The following is a 24,224-nucleotide window of genomic DNA, read 5'->3' on the forward strand; positions in this document are numbered from 1 at the left end:
CACTAGTCCACCCCTCCCTCCTTCCCATCTGAGGGTTATAGATGAGGAAATGAATTTTTGTGAGGCCCAGAACACCAAGGGAGCTCCACTCGATTCCAGATTTTCCCAGCATAAACACAGGAGGCTTTAAGACAAACTGACATCACAATGCCAGATGCATATTTATTTTGTTTTGTCTCTACATCATGTAAAAGCCATTTGGTTCCAGTTGGAAAAGCATCCTTGCTCTGCTCCTAACTTCCATCACATGCCTCTGTCCCATCCTGTCCTTGTTGGACAGCTCGGGGTCCTCTGGTTACTGCCTATCACGTCACTCTGCTGCTGTGGTTAAAAGTCACCTTTTCTTTGGCATTTGGGGCTAAAGTGCTTGTTTTGATTTGTCTTTCAGGTCCTACAATGAAACTGAAGCGCTTAGCAGTTCTTGAAAAGTACAAAGAAGAGATTGAATCATTTTACAAAGAACCAAACAATTAATCAGGAGCTCTTTTCTAGTCTCTACTGAACAGATGCTTTGGGTTCTTCTCCCCTGAGAATCACATCATCTTAAAACGGGCACAAAAAGAATTTCCAACCAATCTGTTAGAACTCCAGGAATGATGGAGATCCAGGCTAGCCACAGCTGTCAGAACATATGTACCTCTGCAGCTGAACACCATAAGGGGGCAAGCTTTCACTTGTAGATACTTAGTTTGAATTCTGTATGATTATATCTGTTATACATAACAAATGCACCCAGCATAACCCCTCCATCTTCCTGATAATCTTCCTGGCTCTGATTCCTGTTAGATTTGAAAAGCTGCAAATCAAGATAGCAGGTAGAGGAAAGGCAAATTGTCTGTCCTGTTGTGGAAGTGACTTAGGACTAACACATGGAACGTCAAGGAGAGTAGATTGGCTTAATGGCTTTCTGCCTGCACTTGATCTGAATCAAAGACTGGTGTTACCATGGTTATGGCTCTTGCCTACGACCTAGCACTTAATGAAGCTGAGGACATCTCCTAATGGTCATAATTAAATAAATGTACAATTTGAACACTAAACAAAGCTTTCAAGGGGACTAAGTATCTGAATGCATTCACAGTTGGCAAATAACAGCTAATCTAGCCTTCCCATCCTTCACATGGGCTCCTCTGTATTTCTAAAAGGATTATCTGCCAGACAGAATGCTATGCATTTTCAAAACTACTGAAATTACATTTTGCTTGGATATCTGAAAAATTTTACATAACGTACATAACTTCCAAAGAACAGGGAGAAAAACAGTAATGACCTTGCTACCCACTGTTCGATTCAACACAGGTAGCTAGTGCAGAAAATATAAATAGGACATATAAAAAGTATGGTCCAGTTAACTGGTTGAGTCACCTCTCTAATGCTGACTCTCAAACACTAGTTACGCAGATATTAGGAACAAGCTAGGCCCAAAGGACTTAAGTGCTAGAAAAACAATTCATCTTCACAGGGAACACATGCAGACAAATTCTACATGTCTTTAACCGGTTTTTAAAATCTTTTATTACTTTGCTATGTTTGAAGCCAACAGGCACTCTCATAGCTAGCACAATCCAACAAAAACACAGCAGCAGCATGATAAATAAAACAAGTCCATCTTGAGCAAGCTGAAGCCCTAGTCAGGAGCTTAAGGGAGTCCCTTCCCCTCGTGGCAGGACTCAGGAGAGATGCAGACACAATCACTTTGACGGAGGGAATGACAAGAAATAGCTGCCATCTTGCTCCCACAGGTTCATGGAGCTGTGAGAGGAACTGGTCAGCTACAGGCCCAGGCAAAATGCAGCAAGGAGGATTCACCTAACAAAGGAACTGAATGTTGGATGACTGAAAATCGCTCCTCCCCACTCCCCAACCAATTGAAGCCCCTGAGCCTCAGGAAGCTTAACAGGAAATGGGACAAGGGACACGAGGGAAGCCTTTGCTAGTTGGTGTGTGACCACTCCAGCTTATGCTGCAGGCAGGCGAGGTTTTTTGTTATTTGTTCAGGGAAGGAAACAACTTGGTGTTCCTTGTAGGAGTATGAACAGATGCTCAAATCTAGGAGTGAACTTCCTGGGCTCCTAAATGTGGCCTGCAAGCTGCCTATTCCCTCGTGGATGGCACCAGAGCAGGAGCAGTGCCTCCTCCAGCTGGGACAGCTGCCTCACTAACGGGATGGCAGTCACAGACACAGGTCACACAACACATCCAATACAGTGACAGCTCTGCAGCAAGGACTGCCAAGGCTTTAGTACAGCTATGCAGAAAGCTTTACTCACTCAAAATGTACAATAAACCTTTGATTCCGCGAACTGTCATCCCTTTTTCTTCACTGAAAGCACTACTATAAGCAAAGAAATATTAAACGATCTTAACAAAAATACCTCCATGCACAATGTGTTGGATTAGAATGCTATCTGTCGTCCATAGATTATCTAGTTATTGTAGACAAAAAATACATCTCTGATTAAATATATCTCGGGTTTGCAATCTTTATTCATGCATACAATAAATCTTTTGGAGAGCAAATCTCTTTATTTCTTAGCTCACTACACAACTTTAAACATACCTTCTGTACCCTCTTTGATGTGACTCTCCAAGTAAATTCCTCTTATACCCATTTATTTTTATAAGAATGTCAAATTGTGCTATGTTAGTATCCTGGTTTTTTTCCCATTATACTTTACATGCTCCAAGGAAAATAGGGCTTTTCTTTAAAAAGTTAGCTGTTTCTCCTGTTAATTCAGCATCTTGATATTTACAGCAGGTCTTTCAGTTGAGGAAAAAAGCTGTTCTAAATGAAGTGTAAAATGGTTAACAATGGGAAATGACGGGACAGGAATCCATCCTTACAATATATAAAACATTTTCACCAGAGAGAGACATTTAATAAATAAAACAATGCATCGAAAAAAGTCCATTGGAAGCAGGCAGCAGAGGGTCACTTGCATCCCTGGGCACAGAATGTATTAAGAAAAGGTCTGATTTAGAATGTTTGCTCTGTCAAGAAATATGCAAGCCCAATGTACATGGATGGTAGATGGTCTACAATAGGTTTTCCTCTATTGTGTCCATTAGGAGTGACTGCCACAAAGTGCCTATCGGGAGAAGCCTTCTTTAATCTAAGTCTTTTACTCGGCGGCAGATCTCATCCGTGAAGTCTGAGCACTTGGCGTTTCCTCCCAAATCTTTTGTCAAGCTCTGAGAGAAAGGAAAAATGAAAATTAGATGTGCCTAGGTACACTCCCCACCCACATCACAACTCTGTGACTCTAGTAAACTCTCAATCAGAACAAAAAGGATTCCATGTGGGCAAGGCACCACCTCATCTATCTCCCTTTCCCCATGGGAGGGGACCACACTGACCTCACGGGATGCTTGTAAGGAACAAGAAGGAATTTATGGATGTGAACAATCTTTTAAAAGCATAGAGTTGTCACACATCAACGTGAGGGTTTTTAAAAACTTTACTCTGGGCACAGCAGCCAGGGACTCAATGAACACTTGGTAAGAAAGGAAGTTTACACGAAAGGAAGTCCAAGTAGCCGGGGCTCCAAGGTTTTTCAATATGGGCCATTTGAATTTAATTACATCATTAGACTGAGCTTCGACCACAAATTCAAAACTGATACCTAGAGGCTAAAGAAGGCAACACTAGCAGCAGGCTAGCATTAAGCCCCACTGGTATGTTCACTAATTAGGTAGAAAATATATTTTCATGAAAAATCTCCATCTAGTTGTGCCCTGGGTCAGGAAGGCTGCATGTGGGCTCACAGGCCACATGGGCTTCAAGGGCACATCAGGAATCCCTCTTTGTGGACTTTAAGTTGCAATAACTCTGGCAGCTCAGATGAATCCAACAAGGGCATGAGCTTGACAGAATCCACACTACAAATGCCACAAGGGACACCAGTCTGCAGGTAAACTCTGCTTTGTTTTTGGTCACTGGTGTTTAAGCAAAGTGCCTGGCACAGAGCAGGTGCTTAAAAATGAATTGACTCAGCCTGCAACACACAAGTAACAATGGCTTGGCCATCCTCATCCTCGTTCTCCTAAATGAAGACAAGGTGGGCAAGGCATGCGTGCCAGGGAGAGCTCCATTGCTTTGCTAAGTCCAGGGTCTCCAGGAAGGGCTGGGGGATAGGGGGAAGAGAGGAGAGAAGAAAAGGGGGTGGGGAAGGGAATGACAGTCCCTCCATGGACATGAATGAGGAACAGGTGGGATAAAAAGGTCTGGGAAGAAGCTGCACACTGAGGGAACACCACTTCCCTCTCCACAGCTCTCAGAGGAAGCCATGTTTAACTTCTCTGTGTTCCAGTTTCCCAATCTATAAAAGGATCCATAGACCATCGATGGAGCAGAGCTAGATGGAAGCCTAGAGGCCATGGAGGAGGTGACCAAGCCTCCAGGTACATGGCTGGCCCAGAGCAGTCCGGAGTAATCTCCAAAGCCAAACCTTCCTGCACTTTTGCCTTAACGGTTTCTGCTTCTCAAACTGAAGAAGCTGAGCTAACTACTTGCCCTCTCAGATCCATTTTAGCTCTAAATCACTGAACCCGGGACTACAGACAAGAAATGAAAACTCTTCACACTGAACAAAATTTAAATCCGTGTTAGCCATGGTTTCAACCTTTCCCTAAATGATGTTTGCAACTGTAGATATTTTTGCTACTTAACAAAGGGCATTCACAAAGCATTAAGATGAATGTTAATACTTGAGTGGTAGACATTTGGAATGGAATGGCTGCTGAAATGCATACCAAGACTGGGAAGCAAGAGGCGAGCTCGCTCACACCCAGAGAGAGGCTGCAGCTTTCTGTCTGTCCTTTGTCCTCAGCCACCCACAATTCAGTTCTCAAGGAGGTATCTCATGGTCCATCACAACTGATAATGAGTAAGGGATGAATATTTTCTAAATTGTGTCTCTCTACTGGGAATCCAGGCAAGTAAGCAGCTCCCCTAAGAGGAGGGAGAAAGGGCCAAGGGAAAGCCCACACCCTCTGGCGTTCAGGACACATACCATATCAGGGACTCCTAAACTTGACTGTGTCCTGCACCCATGGAGAAGCCTGGCAAACCCTAAGCACCCTTTCTTAGAACCACGTTTTTAAATGATTGAAGGAACGCCAAATTTCTGATAGAGGTCAGCAACATAAACGTGCCCACTTTTTCCCAGCCAAGTTTATGGACTCCCTGAAATCCACCCACAGACCCCTGTCCATGTGGCACCAGTATCACACGCTAACTCGGCTCAGATACAGTCCGCCTCTGGTAAGGTATGAGTGGGTGAGAGGCAATGAGCTGGATGCTGCCCTGATCAAGAACATACCTTTCCATCTTTAATTGTCGCAAAGCAGGCCGTCTCGATCTTCGCTGCGTAGTCATGCATCCCCATGTGCCGAAGCATCATTACAGCACTCAGAAGCAGGGCAGTGGGATTGGCCATGTCCTTCCCAGCAATGTCTGGGGCTGTTCCGTGAACCTGCCAACAAAGGAAACTACTGATCCTTGGAAAATTGTGAACAACCCAATATCCACCAAAGCTGTAAGACACAGGAAGGGATGTTGAAGGGACAATCACCCTTCCCTTGGGAAGAATCAGCACAACATTGGAAAGAAAGGATTGGGCCTAGAGTCAGAAACCCAAGGCTTTCACAGTCCAATGGTCATGGGTGAGTAATGGCTCTCAGGTTCATTTTCATCTGTAAAATAGTGACGATAACAGCACGTTCTGCAAACCCTAAGGCCCGCTCTAATGGTCAGGCAAGGGACAGCACGAGCCTCATCAGGTTCTGGGGTCCAGCGCAGCTGAAAAGACTTCAAGGATGGCCCTGGAAACATTGTGTGTGTGCACAGTCGAGGTCTGGCCTGACCAAGATGCCAAGAGGCTTGCTGCCAAAAGAAGCGGGGGGCCACCAGGGCATGGATTCTTTCTGGCCATGACCTGAAGGTGTGATGATCTGTATCAACGCAGGGCATGTGCACACAATGAAGATGCAGGTCTTTGTTATCAACAGCAAACAGCAAAAGGCACTGTAGCTCCTCATACATCAAGGGCTCTGAATGTGGAGCCCCAAAACTTCAGAGGTGCCAGGGACCTCTGCAGCCACCATCTGGCCTAACCTGCAGCTGACCAACAATCCCCTTGACCACATCCCCAACCAGGGGACCCAAGGAGCTCTGAGGAGGAGCAACCCTCTGACTCCCGAGGCAGCCTGTCCCACTTCTGGATAAGCCCCCAAGTGCTGCAAAGTCTTCTCTCCTGTCACCAAGCCTAACATTGCCCTTTTGCATCTGGCATCCATCGTCTGGGGCCCAGAAAAACAAGGTTAAACCCTCTTCCATGTGAAAGCCTTTCAAATTATCTGAAGTTTCATTCTTTGTATCCCCAGCAGTTAGCTAGTGCCTAGCACACAAGAGGGTTCAATACATGCTTGCTGAATGATTCAAAACTATCCAACCTTCCACTCCCACCTCCCCTCCAATATAAACATCAACCAACACTCACCCAAAGTAAACTCAAATCACTCCACCATCTTGACCATCTTGGTTGCCCTCCTTGGAACACTTTCATTTAGTTCATTAATACCCTTTCCTAAAAGATGGCACCAAGAACTCAACACAATATTCCATAGTCAAGAAGATCTCGGTTAAAACCATGGCTCACCCTTTAAATATGGGTGTGATGATGGGAACATCACCACCTCTGGGGGGCATCAGTTTCTTCATACGTAAAATGAGTAAGTTAGACTAAGGTGCCTTTCAACCCTGCCCAGGCAGGGCTGCCCTACCAGGGATTGGATGGGTGGGAATTCCCAGGCTAAGGTCCTAAGATGGTAGATTCTCTCACTTGACATGTGGTTGACATTGAATCATTCACCTCTTGCTCTCAGCCCCCAGTGGCTCAATAATAATATCTATCTCGGGCTGTGCAAAGACAAGCACTCTGGTGCATGGTTGGTAGAGCTGTGAATCCGTACAACCATTCTGGAAAAGAATTTGGAATTATGCAAATAAAGTGTCGCCACCTTCTGACCCAGCGAGTGTCCTACTAGACTTTACCCCACGGAGGTCACTGAACGAGACCAAAGTTGCCATAAGCACCAAAACATCTGTAGCAGCACTTTTTGTGGCAGCCCAAGCAATGGAAATAAAGTGATGCCCAGCCACGGGGAATGGCTAAATCAAGTGTGGCACATGAATGTCAGGGACTATGACCGTGCCAGATCAAATGAGCAGATGCACATGATAAAGAGAAGCGTGGAAAGAGCTGTACAAACTGATGCAGAGCAAACCAAAGACACACCCACTACAACACTGTCAGAGAACCTATCAAAAGTGAACGCTGCAAAATTATAGACTCCGCGTAGCCCCAAAGAAGAGAAATGAGAAGACACCCCCAACCCCCTTCTTTGTAGAAGTGGCGGGGAGGGGCATCCACCAGTCTGGTATTTTGCATTTATTTGCAGGTTTTTTTGAGTTACTGATAAAATTTGCTGATTTTCTTTTTTTCTTTAAAAAAAAATGTTACATGGGTTGGCTGTCCGTGAGGGAGAGGAATACTGGGGGAAATTCTGAGGATATAAAGAACAAAAGAGAACAATAAAAATATATTTAAAAGAGAATAAAAACTGCACCTGCCTCCAAGGGTCACTGTGAAGATCCACTGGGCTGGGGCGCTTTGTAAGCCTCACAGTCCTGCACAACTATCAGATGGCTGCATACCACCTTCTTGGGAATAAGGCCTCATGTGACCTAAGGTCAGCACACCAGGGAGAAAAAGGCCTATCCAAAGTCTAATCACTAAAAACACCTTTTCCAAAGATGAAAATCAACCCAGATTTTCCCCCATATAACAAGGTCACTCATAAAATAGCAAATAAAGCCAAGATCAAATGCAAAAACCAAACATGTCATTTTCCTAAGTGGCTTCTTTTCAGCAAACAGATTCAGCACTCCTCATAGGAGTACAAAGAATGTTCTGAACATCCCCTGAGTCAGTGGGCAATTTTAGCCTAGAAGTCACAACGAAGTTTCAGAGATCCTTACCGATTCAAAGATTGCAATTCCATTAGCGCCAATGTTTCCACTCGGTGTGACACCAAGACCCCCTATCAGGCCAGCACATAAATCACTGAAAAAGAGAATTCTCGAATAAACTTCCAAAACAGGAAACACTCAAAGGGGTGCATCAGGCCCAAGGCCAATTAAGCTGCTGAATGGGCAGGGAGATCCCAGGCCCCAAATCTTCTTTTAACACTCAGTGATGGACTCTTCCATGTGCTTTTTCAGAATCTGGACTGTGCCTTCTTAATGTTATTGTGTGTAATTTTGCACACAACCTATGGAAGCTGGTAGGTTACAACTGGAGAGGATTACTCTCAGGGTATTCCTTTATCAATGGAGCTAGGATAGAGACAGACTTACCTAAGGATGTCCCCATACAAGTTTGGCATCACAAGAACATCAAACTGAGACGGATCTTGTACCATCTAGAAAGAGCAGCACATTTGTGGATTGTAGAAAGCAAGCATTCTCTGCCACAAAACCCCCAGGCATAATTCTTAGTATATACTTACATTCAAACATACTGTATCAAGGTACATCTCATTAAATTTAATATCTTTACAGTTTTCTGCAACTTCCCTGCACTTTTGGAGAAAAAGCCCATCTGACATTCGCCTGTAGTTAATCAAATAAAAATTGTTGAAAGCAAAGCCTTAGAGAGAGCAAATGATTTAAGTATAAAAGCCAAGCATATCAAGGCATAAATGTTGGAAGCCGACTTCGCTGGTTTCAGTTAGAATTTAAATCTGTTTTAGGTATTTGATGGAACATAGGCTAAGCCAGACATGCCATGGCTCACAGGCGGTGGAGAAGGGGAGGGGAGACAGAAGCCAGAGGAGGAGACACAATGCCCAGGGAGATCCCAAGTATTAAAAGCCAGAAGAAGATGAATCTGATTTATGCACTATTACCCTCCAAAGTCTAAGAGGCATCAAATGTTAGAACATTCTGACAATACTAAAATGGCCTTGAAAAGTCACTGATTATAAAGTTTTAGATTTGACATACTTGCAAGTTTTCTTGGTTAGGAAAAGGAATCTTTTACACATTTGGGAGACAGTTTTTAGGGGGCCAGAGGATTGGGCTTGATTTATACTTCAGTTAATATGGCTAGAAAGCAGCTAGTAGGAAAAGCCAGAATAAGGAAGCAGCTCCCCTGGTTCTCCTGGGGGGTGACTGCATGGTAGAGACCACGCTGCTCAGCCCACTCTTTAAAATAGAAATTACACTGTGCTTTAGATGAGTAACCGTTTGACCTTCAAAATACTGTTAGCTCTTCAATTCTCTAAGGGTTTCTGCAAATAATGGCAGCAGCAAAGCCAAGTGGGATTGGAGAAGATGACCTGGCTGCCACTTAATTACCTGAATGGCCTGGGCAATGCCTTTCCTTACCTGTAAAGGAGGAGGCTGGACTCCATGACCAGAGACTAAATCCAAGGGCCCGTGAGTCTCCTCCTCTGCCCTGACTTAGCTCTGCAGCCTCACACCCTCCAGCTAGCACAGGCCCCAGTACTTTAACTCCCCCTTTGCTACAACAGTTTCCTCATTTGTAAAATGGGGTGAATAAGACTTGTTCTACTGACCTCCTTCAAAGGACTATCAGGAGGTTTCAATGAGCCAACGTACGTCAAAGCACTTTGGAAACAGGCCAGCATCATACAAGAGCAAAGTGATGATGGACTTATGATCACCATCCTGCCATAAACTAGTATTATTCCATTAAACTGTATCAAGAGACTCCAGCAGAAGAAATAACTGTTCAGAGCTTGCACCCTTAAGACAACACCCAAGTTCCATTTTTCAGAGCTCTTAGCAAATCCAGATGTTCTCCAAAACCCGTTTCCAACCTGGATCCAGCCCGAGCGCCCAGATCACGTACATGATATTTGCTTTGTGCACAGCAGTCACGTTGCTACGGTGATTGTTCCTGGCATACTCGAAGGCAAATTCGGCAATACGTTTGCTCGCTTCTTCAGTGATGAGCTTGATACTCTGTACGACACCATCGACGATCTGACAAAAGACAAATGGTCTCAGCACCGAAGAGAAGGCAAACTGCTTCTCACAATTCCATTTTCTCACGCAAAAGACAGGGTGGGATGGAGAATTTCTGAGGTTCCACACTCTGAGCTCTAGCTCCACATTTCACAGGCACTGGCCCCGAGGTCTCAACAGTAGAGGGAGACTGGTACCTTCTCTGTAACATCACTAATAACCTTTAGAGGCAAAACTGGAACCAGGACCTCTGAGCTCTCAGGCTTATTTCTATCCAATCACTATACACCCTGGCCACCACAATTGACTGATCCTGCGATCCTTGTTCACGAACACTAACTTCGAGCTTGTACAACTGATGTAAGCACAAGAAAAAGAAGCCTATGCTGAGACCGGCAAGCCTACCTCCTGACAGAGTATCAGAAGCACACGTACCACGTGCTCAATGCCGCTGTATTCACCTTCGGTGTTCTCCCGGATCGTGACAATATTTACATCCGTGTAAGGGGTTTTGTAGCCTTCAATGGAGACACACGGACGCACGTTTGCATAAAGGTCAAACGTTTTACGAAGCAGTAGATTCATAGAAGGATGTCCAGCTGCTATCGGTGTCTTTAAGGGGCCTGGAATAAATGAAGAATTCTTCAATGACAAACTAGTTAAGAACAAAATCAAAGAAAGGGTGACAGCCCTTGTCTCCAGTAACTGGTGAGAGCTTGTGTTCTCCCTCCTGCCTGTGTTTCCAGCTCCAGTTCAGAGCTGCCTGTAAGCACACAGCTCACCCACACTCTTCCACTGACTTCCGGGAAGCACAATATACTGATACTTAATTTGGGGAAATAAATGAGTTATTTATCTTCCTTGTGATATTTCAGTATTTTGTCTCATGATGCTAAAAATCCACTGGCCCCCAGGCGAGGCACCCAGCTTTCCTGAACAAGTTTCTAAACTAGAAAATGGAGTTAACGCTCCCTACATGCTCCCTGCTCTGCAAGAAGGGTATGAGGAAAGCAATGTAAATCTTAAAGCCTGTATGAGGAATATTGGCAAGATAACAAAAATAAAATACGGCCAAAAGACACACTGGAATTTGAAGTTAGTTACCCTTTAATATGTTTAGTGAGAAAAAAAAGAACTGCACAAACACGGAAAGCAAAATCCTGTAACATCGGTGACGATGCTCCGCTGAGAAGTAAGCAATGCCACTGCGGTCGGCACGCAGGCCCACGGACTCTCAAGCCAGCAACAGCGTGACAGCAGAGCACAAAAAATGGATAGGCAAGATGCTGGATGGAGATGGAGGGGGGAGATAAGGTGACGGGACTGGCCTCGATTTGGAAAGTCTGATGGGCAGAGTTCACGTGACGTCAGGGCCTTCCAGCCTGGGCATTGGCAGAAACATCAGCAACGCTTATGCAGCGCTAGCTAATAAGTGAGCCAACTATGCTGGTACCACAAAAATTTGGGAGGAAGAATGGGGAGCAGGGGGTGGAGCAGGCGAGCTCCATTTAATGGCACAGGGGATGTTTAAGGAAGCAGATTTACCATAGTAAATGACATGACGAGTAAGAATCAGAGGCAGGATTCCAACCCAAAGCTACTCTGACTCTAAGGCCAGGAGTCTTCCCACTACCCCAAGCTTCTTCTCTGCTTCATGAAGAAACAGAGGCAGGGAGTGAAGGTCATTCTTTGCTTTCAAGAAATCTGACACAGAAAGGGAAGAGAACTATTGGATCGAAACTCAAGGGGTAGCAGGGCACAAGGGAGGATCTGAGCATGTTTGCAGGAAGGCATAGATATGTAGACACATAGATATATACGTATGTAGAAATATGTAGAATATATATATAAATAACGTAAATATGTATGAAAATATATACATAAAATGTCGGTATACAACTATGTAAAATGTATGTAAAATGCAGATAGACACACATGCAAACACACGTATTTCCAAAATTATGCCACTTATAACAAAACTAAAGACACCTCCCTTACTCTCATCGACCGCAGCCGTACCTTTCAGTCCCATCTTGTTTTTGTCCATCGATTCTTTGGCTTCAGGAGGAATCATCCACTTTCCTCCAGGTCCTTTAATTGCAGACACATTCCTCTCTTCCCACTGAATGGGTGCCTAAATACCACAGAATATGTCACTGTAGAATAGGAATACTTTTGACCGAGACTGACGTGTTATTATAATGTCTTCATCCTTCGGTATCTTAAATGAGTCTGCATTTATCCTCCTTGGAGGTCATGTGAAATTATGTATTTAAGAGGTCACAGCAGCCAGTTCCTGACACATAACAACTGCTCTTACTATGCTCTTGGCCCAGGGGATGGCTCACTATCACACTTGTCATATTATCCACAGTCACTTGGGAGATTAGGCCACAGTTAACAGCTGCCGTATACCCACTCTACTCTTACCCATCCCTGCACAAAGATCTAAGGAGATTCCTGTATTTAGCTTAGGAGAAGGAGCACAGGGAGATACAGAACCAAGAAGTATTATGTAAGTGTGAGATGTGGAGAATTCTAGCTCTGTCACTCACCACCTGTGTGGTCTTAGATAAGTCACTTAATCTCTCCTGGCCTCAGTTCCCTCATCTGTAAAATGCGGGAGGTGGTGTTGGATTTGATAACCTCTGAAGTGCCTTTCAGATCTAACTCTTTCATCTTATGATCTAAGCAAGATAGGGAAAAAGTTAAGACACATTCTCTATTTTCTCTTTCACCCCAAAGAATGGAATTCCTGATACTAACACTGTCCATTTCATTTAGGCAGCGATTCTTTTTTACAACTCTATTGTCTCCTTATGGTGGGTTTTAATGCTAAAAGCACTAAAGTAATTATGTGTGAACAGTTTAAATAAATGGGTTCATCTGCCTTTAGCTGCTGTTCTTCATTCACTGAGCAGAGATTTCCCAAATCTGAACTCTCTCCAAGCTCTTCCTGAGCACTGTGGCCAATAATATTGGTGGCCAAGGGGAGGAGGGCCTCTTTAGGGATGAGCCTCTCTCTTCAGCCCTGCTGGTCCTCAGATGACGGGGCCAGACAGGGCCTGGGCCCTACTTGGAGCCTTGGCAGCTTCAAAGAACCTTTGAGAGTTTGTGCTCCCAGAAGCATACACCATGATCAGACATCAGAGGAGGGCTCCAAGAAGGGAAGCCACGGACATCGCAGCCCCTATTTACTGGAATTTATTGCTACATTTCATTTTACTTAGCAGTGACTTGTAATTAGCAACTATTAAGCTACAAAGCAAGTAGAATATAAGCCCTTAAAATTTCCCAAATAAACAGTATGTTCAAATGTATATACTAGGGGCCAGGTTTGTGCAAAAGATGGATAAGGGATGTTATTGTGACTCAGCACTAGCCACTCCACCCCAAGAAACTATACCACCACGTGGGAGAAAGAACAAGACTTTTTTAAATGCTAGCTTTTAAATCTCTTAAACTTACCAAAAAACCACCCACCCTGCTCACACATTCAGGAGTTCTATTAATGCCCGGGATACTCAAAGAGTAGTCACCAGCCAGCCAGGCAACAAAATGTTATCTTTATGCCACAGTTCCTCACTGGAAGGTAAGCTACCAGAGGGCAAGGGCTGTTTGACTTTTGTCTTTGCACAGTGCCTGGCACACAGTTAAGAGCTTAATAAATGCTTGTTGATGAATGTATGAGGCATTAGTTATAAAATGATGCAAGTGCAGCTTGTTTTAAAGTAAACTTTGCACTTACTGCCAATGTTAAGAGACTTAAAATCCCTACACTCAATTCACCCTTCTAAAAATAGATGACAGTCAATTTGCTGGGAAAGGTTTTTATATGGACTATGATTAAATCACTATAAATGCTCACATACTTTGGCAGCATCAAAAATCTTCATAACAGAAGCTGAGATTTCCGGTCCAATACCATCTCCTGGGATTAAGGTCACTGTTTGTACCTAAATGTGAAAAACCATCAGAAAATGCAAAATAGATTCTGTAAGAAAGTGTAACATAAAATGAAGGCTGTAAGAATGTATAAGAGTATCAGAGCCAGTGAAGGCTATTTTACCAGTACCCCCAAAAGACACTGAATGGTCTTAGGCCAAAAAGTAAAATTTAAACTTTAAAAAGACATCACTCCCTCAAACTGTCAGTGATTTATCAAAACAGCAAGGATGACAGACTATAGAAGACTCTAAAGTCAACCTTGCCCCCACTTTTACTGTTTTGTTTTTTTTTTGACAAGGACTCTGCTGATGCTTATGCAAAGCAATAATTAAGTTACCAAAAAAGTCTCCCAATGCCACCCTTTTCCTTTACGGAAGCATGAGGTGAAAGATAGATTATATCTAGTCTATATAATAAAACTGAAAGGAGATCTAAGGGTTTCAGAAATGATCTCTCTGGCCTTCTTTGAAGGTAAATTTCAAGAACTTGAAAAAATGTATTTGAAGTTAAACTGGTATGATTTTAGGAATCTAACACTGACTTTTCCCAACTCTTTTACTTTTAAAGTAAAGACACCCCAACATGTTTTTGGACAAATTTCTTGGTAAACCATGTGGTTCACCACAACACTCTGAAGGGAGAACGAGAGGCTCAATCACTCAGGAAAAAAAAACCAAAGAGGCTCTGGGAATTTCTCAGTGTTACTTTAAAAATGGCTATTTTAGCTAAGAAGCGTTTGAAAAACTTTGATATAGACAGATGTAGATGATACAAGCTAAAGAGCTTCTCATTTTTCATTGCCAAGAGTGGCATCTGTGACATTATTTACTAGAACAGGAGACAGCAACTGGAGTCACAAAGCAATGCCCATATGCCAATGGCTCCACCCAAGAAGCTGGCATTTTAAACAAATGAAAAAAAAACTGCTCAAGGGCATAAAACAAGTGAGGCTGAAATCCAGCAGCTCCTCATCTCTATAAGTGGATGGTACCAAAGTGACCCACCCCAAGTGGGGCATCCACCCCTTGCCTGGGCTCCATGAGCTGGCCCAGCAGAGTCTAATCCAATGAGACTCTTCCCGATTCTTCCCGGCTTACATCTGCCTTCCCAGTATCACCCCTTACACCACCAGCAGAGGCCTGTGTAAGCTAAGATCTCCTCATAGTTCTTTTAGACGTATACTCAAGATACACAACAGGGAGACGACTGAATATTCGGAAAACACCGGCACAAACATCCAATAATGACAGAAGACTGGGTAATTCAAGATGCTAAGCCCAAAATGTCATCTTCCAGGGTTTCTGTTTGAAATACCAACTTAGCTGTACTTGCAACTGTGGCAGCAACAGTCAATCTTAACCTTTGCACTAGCGGAAAGCTAAGAATCCTTTAGGTTCTTCCTTCCTGTTCTCCCAATAACATTTGATTGACTGTAAATTCCATTGGGTGGTCACTGGATTACGGAAAAGGTCAGAGCCCTTCCATAGCTGAAAAAGTGTCAGATTAAAATACTTGGGTTTTATGGAAATTTTACACCATGAGATGTTATTTGGGAGTGCTGGAATTAAGAAACCCAAAAGAGAGCATTTAAGGAGGGAATTAAAAAAAAAGATAGGGAATCACTGACCCACAACCTTAGATTGACTAAAAATGTGGAATCAGTTTTTAAAATGCAGGGTTTCTCTAATGCTGGGAAGTCTAAAAACAGCAGATTTAAAGTTAAGTAAAAGAAATATTAATAAGATACGCAATCAAGACTGAATAAGCAGAAGCCTACAGGGTCTATAAAAGCAAGAGAATTTTCTAAAAGGGAAGTAAATCTACTGTTTTTAGGAAAGCTCAAAAAAAGTGAAGCCAGATTTGAAGGTTCTCAACAACTTTTGTTCCATTTGCACTAGTTTCACAGAAACTGCTTTTCAGAGATGAGATGAAATTGTGACATGTTACCAGGCTCCAGGGGAATTTCCATCTATTTTTAAACAGGGCTGGCATGAAATTGTAGTATGACAGGCCCCTCAGCCAGCTGGAATAGAATTCTTTTAAATGTGCAACTGACCTGATGGGTTCATGTATGAAGTTAGCAAACAAATTTCACCGGCCACTGAATTGTGGGCTTGTCTATAGGTTTTCATGAATGGAAATTAAGTTTTGTGTAATTAATGTGCTAACACCTTTCTTGAGAAACTTCTAAAATGGAAAAATATGAGAGGTACTCACACCACCAGCAAAACCTCGGGTCACCTGTTTTGGGTTGCTGAAGGCCCCCAGCAGCCGAGATACCTATTATTAACACCCAAAAAGAAGAGTCAGTTAACACCAGCACTGAATAACACACAGAATGCCAAAGATAAGGAATCAAGGTGATAATGCTAAGATTTATGCAAATATAAGAGCAATGGATCAGGAGTCGGGGAACCAGGTTCAAGGTCCACCTCTCCTACGGCCAGTTACCTGTGTTGTTACCGTGGACAGGGGACAACTTACTTAAGTGCTCGGGCCTCAACTCCCTTACATGTTAAATGAGAGGCCTAGAATGGCCCGAGGTCCCCTATCTCTAAACCATCTTATGAACTTTTTGGAACATTTTACTAATAGGTTATAATTTCATCCCCCATCTTCAAAATCTGATTATACACTTTAAATAAATTTTATTTGTCCAACTTGTTACCATATCAAAAGATTATTAGGAGGAAATTATACATAATCTCAAACCACTAATTTCTCTCCTTTCATCTGAATGGAAATCCATACACAGATAAAGAGCTGGAAGGGAACCCGGAGGACTAGTCTACTTTCAGACCATGGGAAATAAGGGGGTTAACACACAAATGCTAATAAAAGCAAGTATTAAACCTTCTTCTAGGGATTTAGAAATAATATGTCATAACAACAGGAATTAAGAAACTTTATTAAATGCCATTCAGTTTTTCTGTATTTATCTAAAGGAGGGAATGAAAATGACCTTTCAAAAGGCCATCATTATTAAATGATTTGACTCCAAAACCACATGGGATTAGAGATAAGGTGAATGTATTATAAAGAATAATTAGAAAAAAGAGCCAAAGTGTGAAGTTTAACAATGGGAAGAGAACTGATGAGAAAAGCAGCCAACTTGGGGCACAAAGCTCTGGACTGGGAGGCAAAGGATCTAGGTTTGAATCTGGAATCTCGTTTACCTGGGGGTCTCTGGGCAAATCCCTTTACCTTTTGGCACCTCAGTTTCCTCCTCTGTAAAAGAAGGGAGTTAAACTAGATAATCTCTAAGGTCCCTTTTCCAGCTTGAAAATTCTGCAATTCCCTGAGATTTAAAGAACTGCCTGCAAGTGTCTGATATATGGATTTGGGGGGGTTTGCATTTCATCCTGTCCAGGGAAAGACTCTGCTCACCCTACCTTTTTTTTCTGCAGTACTAACACATAATTTCTACTAAGAGGGACCAAACGAGAATGGACAAGGGGGCACTCTTATTCTGTTTGGCCTCGGAGGCCAGAACTAGTGAAGGTAAGGAGCTAGGGTGAGGGAAGAGACTTTGAGCTTGACATGCAGGCAAACTTCATGAGGCTTAGTTAGAACTAACCCAAAGTAGAATGGTTTGTCTTCCAAGGTGCTGAATTCCCCATCCCTGGAAGTCTTCAGGCAGAGGCAGATTCTACTGCACTAAGCTCCCATGTGTTCCATGTGACCCTGAGATCCTATGATTCATCAAAGAAGGGCACTCTAGCATTGACAAGGCGCTACTCTCATAACTGCACAGGGTGAGGACATAGGTTGTAGGCTGAATTTCTCTTTCAACATTGTTTTAAAGAGCACTGGGGAAAAACACTCCCCAACCATCCTGTGTTCTCACTGTACACAGACCACATTAATATTGCTAAGAAAAAGCCAGGGTTGTTTTAAAAGCTGCCCATGGATACGATACCTTGCGATAACCAGTAATAACTGCTCTTAGATGTTTACAATTTAGCAACATTCTTCCTTTCCATTCTAAAGTAAGAGAGGGAACAAAACTTCAAAAGTGGCAGGCATTGAGTTCTTGAGGTAAAGCAGTCAGCCATCTGGCTAACAGGGAGCTCTACTAAGCACATCCACACTGCTACTTACAAATTATTTCCTTCACTGATTTGTATTTTCAAATGTAGAGCAAGAGCTGTAATCTTGGGTCAGGATATTGAGACTGCTCTCTGAAGGCACCAAGAGCAAAGAACAGAGGACTACGATCCCAAGGCCCAAGTCTTCGCCCATGCTCCCACCATGAGCTAGGCAGGTGTGACCTTTGGCTGTTCAGGGCTGTAAAATGAAGGCGCTGGCTTGGATCTCTAAGATCCCTTCCAAGCCCAATTGCGCAAGACGTGGACAGCACTTGGAGGGAAGCTCCCTGAAGGCAGGGCCCATATCTCCACCCTCTTTTTAGTCACCCTTAGCCCCCACCATGTGAACACACTTGGTGTGATGCTAAGGCTTGTGTACTGAACAATGGCTGAAGGTTTACAGTAGAGGCCTGAGAGAAGTTCTAGAGGTGAGTAGGAACAGAGAGCTGGCCTTGGTGTCAGGAAGCCCTGGGACACTGGCTGAGTGACCTTCCCTCCACTAGGCACTCAAGCTCTCCATGCCCAAGGCAGTTCTCCAAGAGTGTAACTGACCAAACTGCTGACAGTCTTCCTTGCTACAGGGAGCTTTCTCCCCAGGAGTTCCCTTTACCTATTAAATCAGATTCTGACAAGAAAATGTATAAAGAATTAAGAGGATTCTGGTGCTGGCCCTGACATTACCTTATCTCCTTCAACAGCACTAGGGGAAGTGGAGGCCTAGTGAGAGGCCCAGACAGGCCTGGAATTCCATTCTCCCTGCTGCCAGTACAGTAAATGCCTTATTCCTTTCTCATTAGCAAGTGGTAAGTTTCCTAATTAATGGACTGACTTTGATTTGATTATGCCACAAATTGCTGTCCTTGCAGCAAGCATCACTATAATACAACAAAAACAATTAAAATCACCCCCCACAGTAAGCAGAGGTCTTTTCAGGGTGACAGAGTAACACTGCCCTAAATGCAAGGCCAAGAGCCAATAAACATGACTCGTTTTATGAAGCAACCTGAGTAACCGTGAGTCTCTTTTTGTCTCTCACAACTGACAATCACAGAAAGTGTGACAATCAAAGAGATCCAGGAGAAGCAGCAAAATATCCTACAAAGAATGACCTGGCTTTGGACTTGGAGCTAAGAGCTGAGTGCAAGTCCTGGACCCTGCCACTCACTACCTGAGTGACCTTAATCACCTCCTTTCTCGGGACTTGCTTCAATTTCCTCACCTGGAAAAATAAGGGGGTTGAACTAGACGAACTCTAATGTTCTCTCTAATTCCCACATCAGGTGATTTGGGGATAACTGCTCATGGTAGAGAAGGAGGCTTGGTAGCCATCAGAACATGAGAGGTCTGTTCTCTCCAACCAATGACCTTGTGACCTTGGTCAAAACACTTAAGTTGTCCTAAGGCCTCAGTTTTTATAGGAGGAAAATATGACCAGCATTCACTGTTTTCTTATCTCTTCGAGGGCAAAGTCAGGAGTAGAAAAAATGCTTGTAAAGTACTTGGCTGTCCTCAGGTTAAGGGGGAAAAAAGATTCTGGCAGAGATCATGCAATGGACAAGGCAAGAACTTAAGAGAAACCAAATCTGACAGCAAAAGTGCCCCCACGAAACCCTGATGTGACTCTGAAGGTCAGAATTACAAAAAGGCCCCCACCTGGATACTGACACAGACAAACACTGTAGACCAGGGAGACCTAGGGCAGTGTATGAAGCCAATACTTCACTCTGGCCTAAGGTTAAAAAGCCCTGACAAGAAAATTGAAATGTATTACACAAAGATGGGAAAACACATAAGAGGATGCATATTACTATTTGGTCACCTTTAGGTATATGGTAGCCAGGGGGTACAGCTCTCAGCCAGAGAACTCTAAGAAGATCTAACTCCTTTGTTGGTAACAATTTACACTAAATTCAAGGGGCAGTAAAGACCCTTTGAAAAGCTACCGAATAGTGACAGCCATTCAGTCATGGTTTCCCAATATGCCCCCCCTCACTTGACAAGTGACATCACCATTCCAGCCATATTTCTTCCAGAAAAATTTGAGCTGGCCATGCTGGATAGGGTTCCAAGAGGACATCAGAAAGGACTGGATAAGTTGAATTCTCTGAGATGCCCTAGTTCTAACCTCTTTATTGAGTGGAAACCCCCTTGATAGTATTCCCAACAAGTGGCCATCCAACCTCTTCTAGAAGAGCCCCAAGGATAATGAAGCCACTACTTCCAAAGACAGCCCGTTCAACTCTGGATCAGCTCTCATCATTAGGAAGTTATTCCTTCCACGAAATACAAAGCTGCCTCTTATCTCCTATCTTCCTGCCCTCAGGTGGTACTTTGGTACCAGGCAGAAGGAGACCCTACAACAGCCAATCCAATGACAGAACACAGCTATCATGTGCTCTCTTCTCCCACCCTGCACAGCCTCTTATCTCTTCTCCAGTTCTTAGATGACATGGTCTCCAGGCACCTCACTATCCCAGCTGTAGTCCTCTGGACTAGTTTATCCAAGTCCTTCTTAAGAAGTGGTCCCCACAACTGAGCCATGTTCTATTTCAGGACAAAGCACAATGACCCTATCAGCTCCCTAGTCTCAGGCTCTATACTCATCCTACTGTAACCTGGAGGGGTCTGGGCTCTATCCAATTGTCAGGATGCTTTCTCTCCTATACCGCACTATCAGTCTGCCCCTCTGAAACCTCCTCCCAATGTTCCTACCTCTGCCTTCTGGGCACAAGTTTATTCCCTTTTCCCTATGCCAGCCCTTGAACTACGGGAGGCCAGCTTGCACAAGAAAGCAGCTTTCTTGCTGAAATGAGCTTTAGAGGTCATCTAGTTCCAGTCCCTTCAATAAGGTGTGGCCTCAGGCACAATGGAACAGAGCTTCGGGGCTGGAATCTGAGGAGCTGGGTTCAAATTTCGGCTCAGCTATAGACTGCTGGTGTGACCTTACGTATGCACAGTACAACAGAAAGGGTGCTGAACTGCGAGGTGAGAACCCGGGCTCAAACACCAGATCTGGGGCCTGGGCACCCTGGGCCTCCGTTTGCCCCCCCGACTGATGGATCGGAGGGCCTGGGTCTGCATCTGCCCTTCCTCGCTGGGTGACCTTGGGCCAGTGGCAGCCCATCTCCAAGCCTCAGTTTTCTGCTCCACGCCTAAGTCCCAAGGACGTCCAGCCTGGCCGGCCCCAGAGCCCCTGGCCATCCTGGGGAGCCTCCGGGTCTTCCAGATGGGGCCTGACCGTCCGTCTTCCGGCCTCGTGGGGGCAGCCTCCGGCTATCTGAGCCCGCGCGCTGCGCCTCTGCCCGGCGTGCCGGAAGGCACCCCGGGTACGCGAGGCTGGGGTCCCTTCGCGGCCCACGCCCAGCTCCCCGCGTGACAGCGCTCTCCAGGGCCCCGGAGGTCACGCCGGACTCGGTCCTGCCTCCTCCCCAGGCTCCGTGCCCACCCACGCGGCAGCCCGGGCCGCTCCTCGGGGGCTCCGGGCACGCCCGTGACCTTGACGCCGCCCCTGGGCTGGGCTGGGCCGGGCCAGGCCTCGCGGGCCGCCCGGAGGGAAGCGCGACGGCCCGAGGAGCGGCGGGGGAAGTGCCCGAGGGGCGGCCCGGCCCGAGCAGGGGCGCTGGGAGGTCGGCGGGGGTTAGAGCCAGGGCTGGGGTCGGGGCTGGGGCCCGGGCCGGCCTCCCCGCGTCCCTGCTGCGGCAAGCCGGGGCAGGGCCGGGGGCGGTTGGCGGGGCCCCACACGCACTCGCGGCCCGCTCCACGCAGCCCCCGAGACCCGGCCCCTTCGCGCTCACCTTGGGGATCCACGCGGGACCGGCCATCGCGTCCGCTCCTCAGACCCCGGCGGCGGTGGCTATGCGCAGACTCCTTCGGTCCCGGAGCCCAGGCCCGGCATCGCTCGCAGGCCCCGCCCCCCGTTCCAGCCGCCGGAAGCCCCGCCCCCGAAGGAGGGAAGCCGGAGCCCGAGGTTTTTCCATCCCTTCTCCTTCCCTTCCCTCCTTTCCTTTCCCCTCCCCTCATCTCGCCTCTGGCTCCTCCCTGTCTACCGGCTGCCCCTCCTCCCACGCTGCCACGTTTTCTTCAGCCAATCCCAGCTCTCCGGGGGCGGTGACGTAAGAGCGTTGCTCGCGCAGGTCCGTTGACGCTGGCAGCCTCGAGGGGAGGGAGGAGGAGGGAGGCGGCGAGGAAGAGCGAGAGGAGGCAGAGGCCGGGTGAGAGATGGGGCGGGCCGCGCCTTGCCCCGGTGCTCCTGCTCTGCCGGAAGTCTAATGGAGGAACTGACCTTGAAAGCCCTCTCACACCTTAGAACATTCCTGGGTGTTTTGTCAGATCCATTGGTAAGCGGACTTCCAGACCCGACACCCGCCTGGGTCCGCTCATTCATTCATTCATAGCCTCGTTCATTCCCGGGCAGTGCCACAAGCTCCTGCGGTACACGCGATGTTGGGGTGTTCAGCCGCTCTGCGATGAGGGCTGCCCATCCCCTTTTGGGGTCCACCTCTCACCTCCCCCACCTGTGGCTCCAGTGAGCCGGAGCACGAGCGGCGGCCACACCCGGTTCACACTGCCTGAGCTCACCCAGCAGAGGCCAGCCAGCGGCCTTGGACCGGCTGTGAGTTGGAGGTGCCCACCCAAACATGTGTAATGATTGTTCCGACGACCTTGAAGGCAGTCAGCCCGACCTTCCGGTCATCTGCCGCAGCCTGAGCCATCACCAGCCCTCTTGACTCGTGTCCTGCCGCAGGACTTGGGTGACTGGAAGAGAAAGGGGTCGACGACTTCATGCAGCCCTTGTTTCAGCCGTTTTTGCAGACCTGTCCAACTTTTCACGTCCCCATTTGCGGTTTTCTTGGCAGGTACTGGAGAGGAGTTATTTCTTTTTCCAGCTCAATTTATAGATGAGGAAACTGAGACAGAGGGTTACATGAATTGCCCAGGCTCACAGAGCTAGTAAATGTCCAAGTTCACATTTGAACTCAAGTCTTCCTGACTGCAGTAGCACTCACTCCAACCACTCCAGCCAACCAGCTGCCCTACCAGTGCAACTCTGCCACCAGGAGTCCTAGAGCCTGAATCCAGGCTGGGATTTGTCAGAAGCCAGTAAGTCCAAAGTTGGACTCGGCATGGACTGAATGCTGTGGAGTAGGAGCTACAATGATTTCATCCCTTGACTCTGCCAAATCTAGAAATGAACTTGGTGGCGAGAGTGCTATGGAGCAGACATGCCCAACTTGGCAATAGGTAGTGGCCAAAATTAAAATAGGCTCAAAGTTAGACTACAGATTGTGTTTATCCTTCGTTCTGGAAGAGGACCATGACATCAGGGAAATGATGCGGTGACTTGCAGTTGACTTTGATTTGAGTGAGGGATCACCAGCCTCACTCCACAGCCATCTGGGTCCGGTGGCCTGATATTCGCCAGGACTACTACTAAATAGTAACTGTTTCTCTTGGCCAGGAACCCTGAGGGTCTTCCCTTCCCAGTTTGATTTTTTTTTTTTGAGTTTTGATTAAAGGGACCATCCCTTGATTAACTTCTTAAAGAGGCCTATTCACTGAATGGGCATTTTCTCACTCAAAGTGAGAACCTGAAAAGACCTTAGCCTGAAAGAGCCAGGGTTTCCCAATGCATCCTGGGCCATCTCTAGACTAGAGATAGACTGAGGGTGGTTGATTGCTGCCCTGTCGGTGACAAACAGCAGAGAGTAAGCAATGGCAACCCTATGGTTTTCTGGAGCAGTCAGAAATCTGGGGGCGGTATGTTGTGCAGGCTTGCTAGAAACTAGAGAAACTAGGCCATTAGGCGGCACCCCAGTACACAAAGCCTTGGGCCTCCCATCAGTGAGAACTGAGTTCAAATCCAGCCTTACTTTTTAGCTGGATGACCCTTTGTCTATCTCAGTTTCCCCAACTGTAAATTGGGGGCCAGAACTACATGGTTGTTGTGAGGATCAAATTAAATAATAACTGTAAGGTGCTTAGCACAGTGCCTGGCACAAAGTAGCATATATAAATTCTTATTTCCTTCCGTTCCCAATTTAAATTTGAGACCCTCTTCCCTGGGACTAAGGTGATACAGGGGAGAATGTGCCCTCCAGGGATAAGAGGGGGGATTGTTTTGTAACTTTTCTTCT

General features: G+C 45.8%; 2 protein-coding genes across 2 annotated transcripts in view; one reads left to right on the forward strand and one right to left on the reverse strand.

Annotated features, from left to right (window-relative positions):
* The window catches only part of ACSBG1 (acyl-CoA synthetase bubblegum family member 1), a 127,378-nt gene extending 126,891 nt beyond the window's left edge, over positions 1–487 (forward strand). Inside the window, exon 14 of the mRNA XM_036736471.1 lies at positions 389–487. Coding sequence (XP_036592366.1) covers positions 389–474 — 86 coding nt within the window. The 3' untranslated portion in view covers positions 475–487. The remainder of the gene's footprint in view (positions 1–388) is intronic.
* IDH3A (isocitrate dehydrogenase (NAD(+)) 3 catalytic subunit alpha) lies at positions 138–22,146 on the reverse strand. Its single transcript, XM_036734871.1, has 11 exons — positions 21,885–22,146; positions 16,220–16,282; positions 13,927–14,010; positions 12,074–12,188; positions 10,490–10,677; positions 9,939–10,072; positions 8,572–8,674; positions 8,420–8,484; positions 8,042–8,126; positions 5,322–5,474; positions 138–3,192 (listed from the first exon to the last, which is right to left on the reverse strand). Exons 1-11 carry the CDS (start codon positions 21,909–21,911, stop codon positions 3,109–3,111), a joined length of 1,101 nt encoding a protein of 366 aa, XP_036590766.1. The 5' UTR covers positions 21,912–22,146; the 3' UTR covers positions 138–3,108.
* Positions 22,147–24,224: the final 2,078 nt, after the last annotated feature.

Source organism: Trichosurus vulpecula, chromosome 8, assembly GCF_011100635.1.
Source record: "Trichosurus vulpecula isolate mTriVul1 chromosome 8, mTriVul1.pri, whole genome shotgun sequence".
Classification (NCBI taxonomy): Eukaryota; Metazoa; Chordata; class Mammalia; order Diprotodontia; family Phalangeridae; genus Trichosurus; species Trichosurus vulpecula.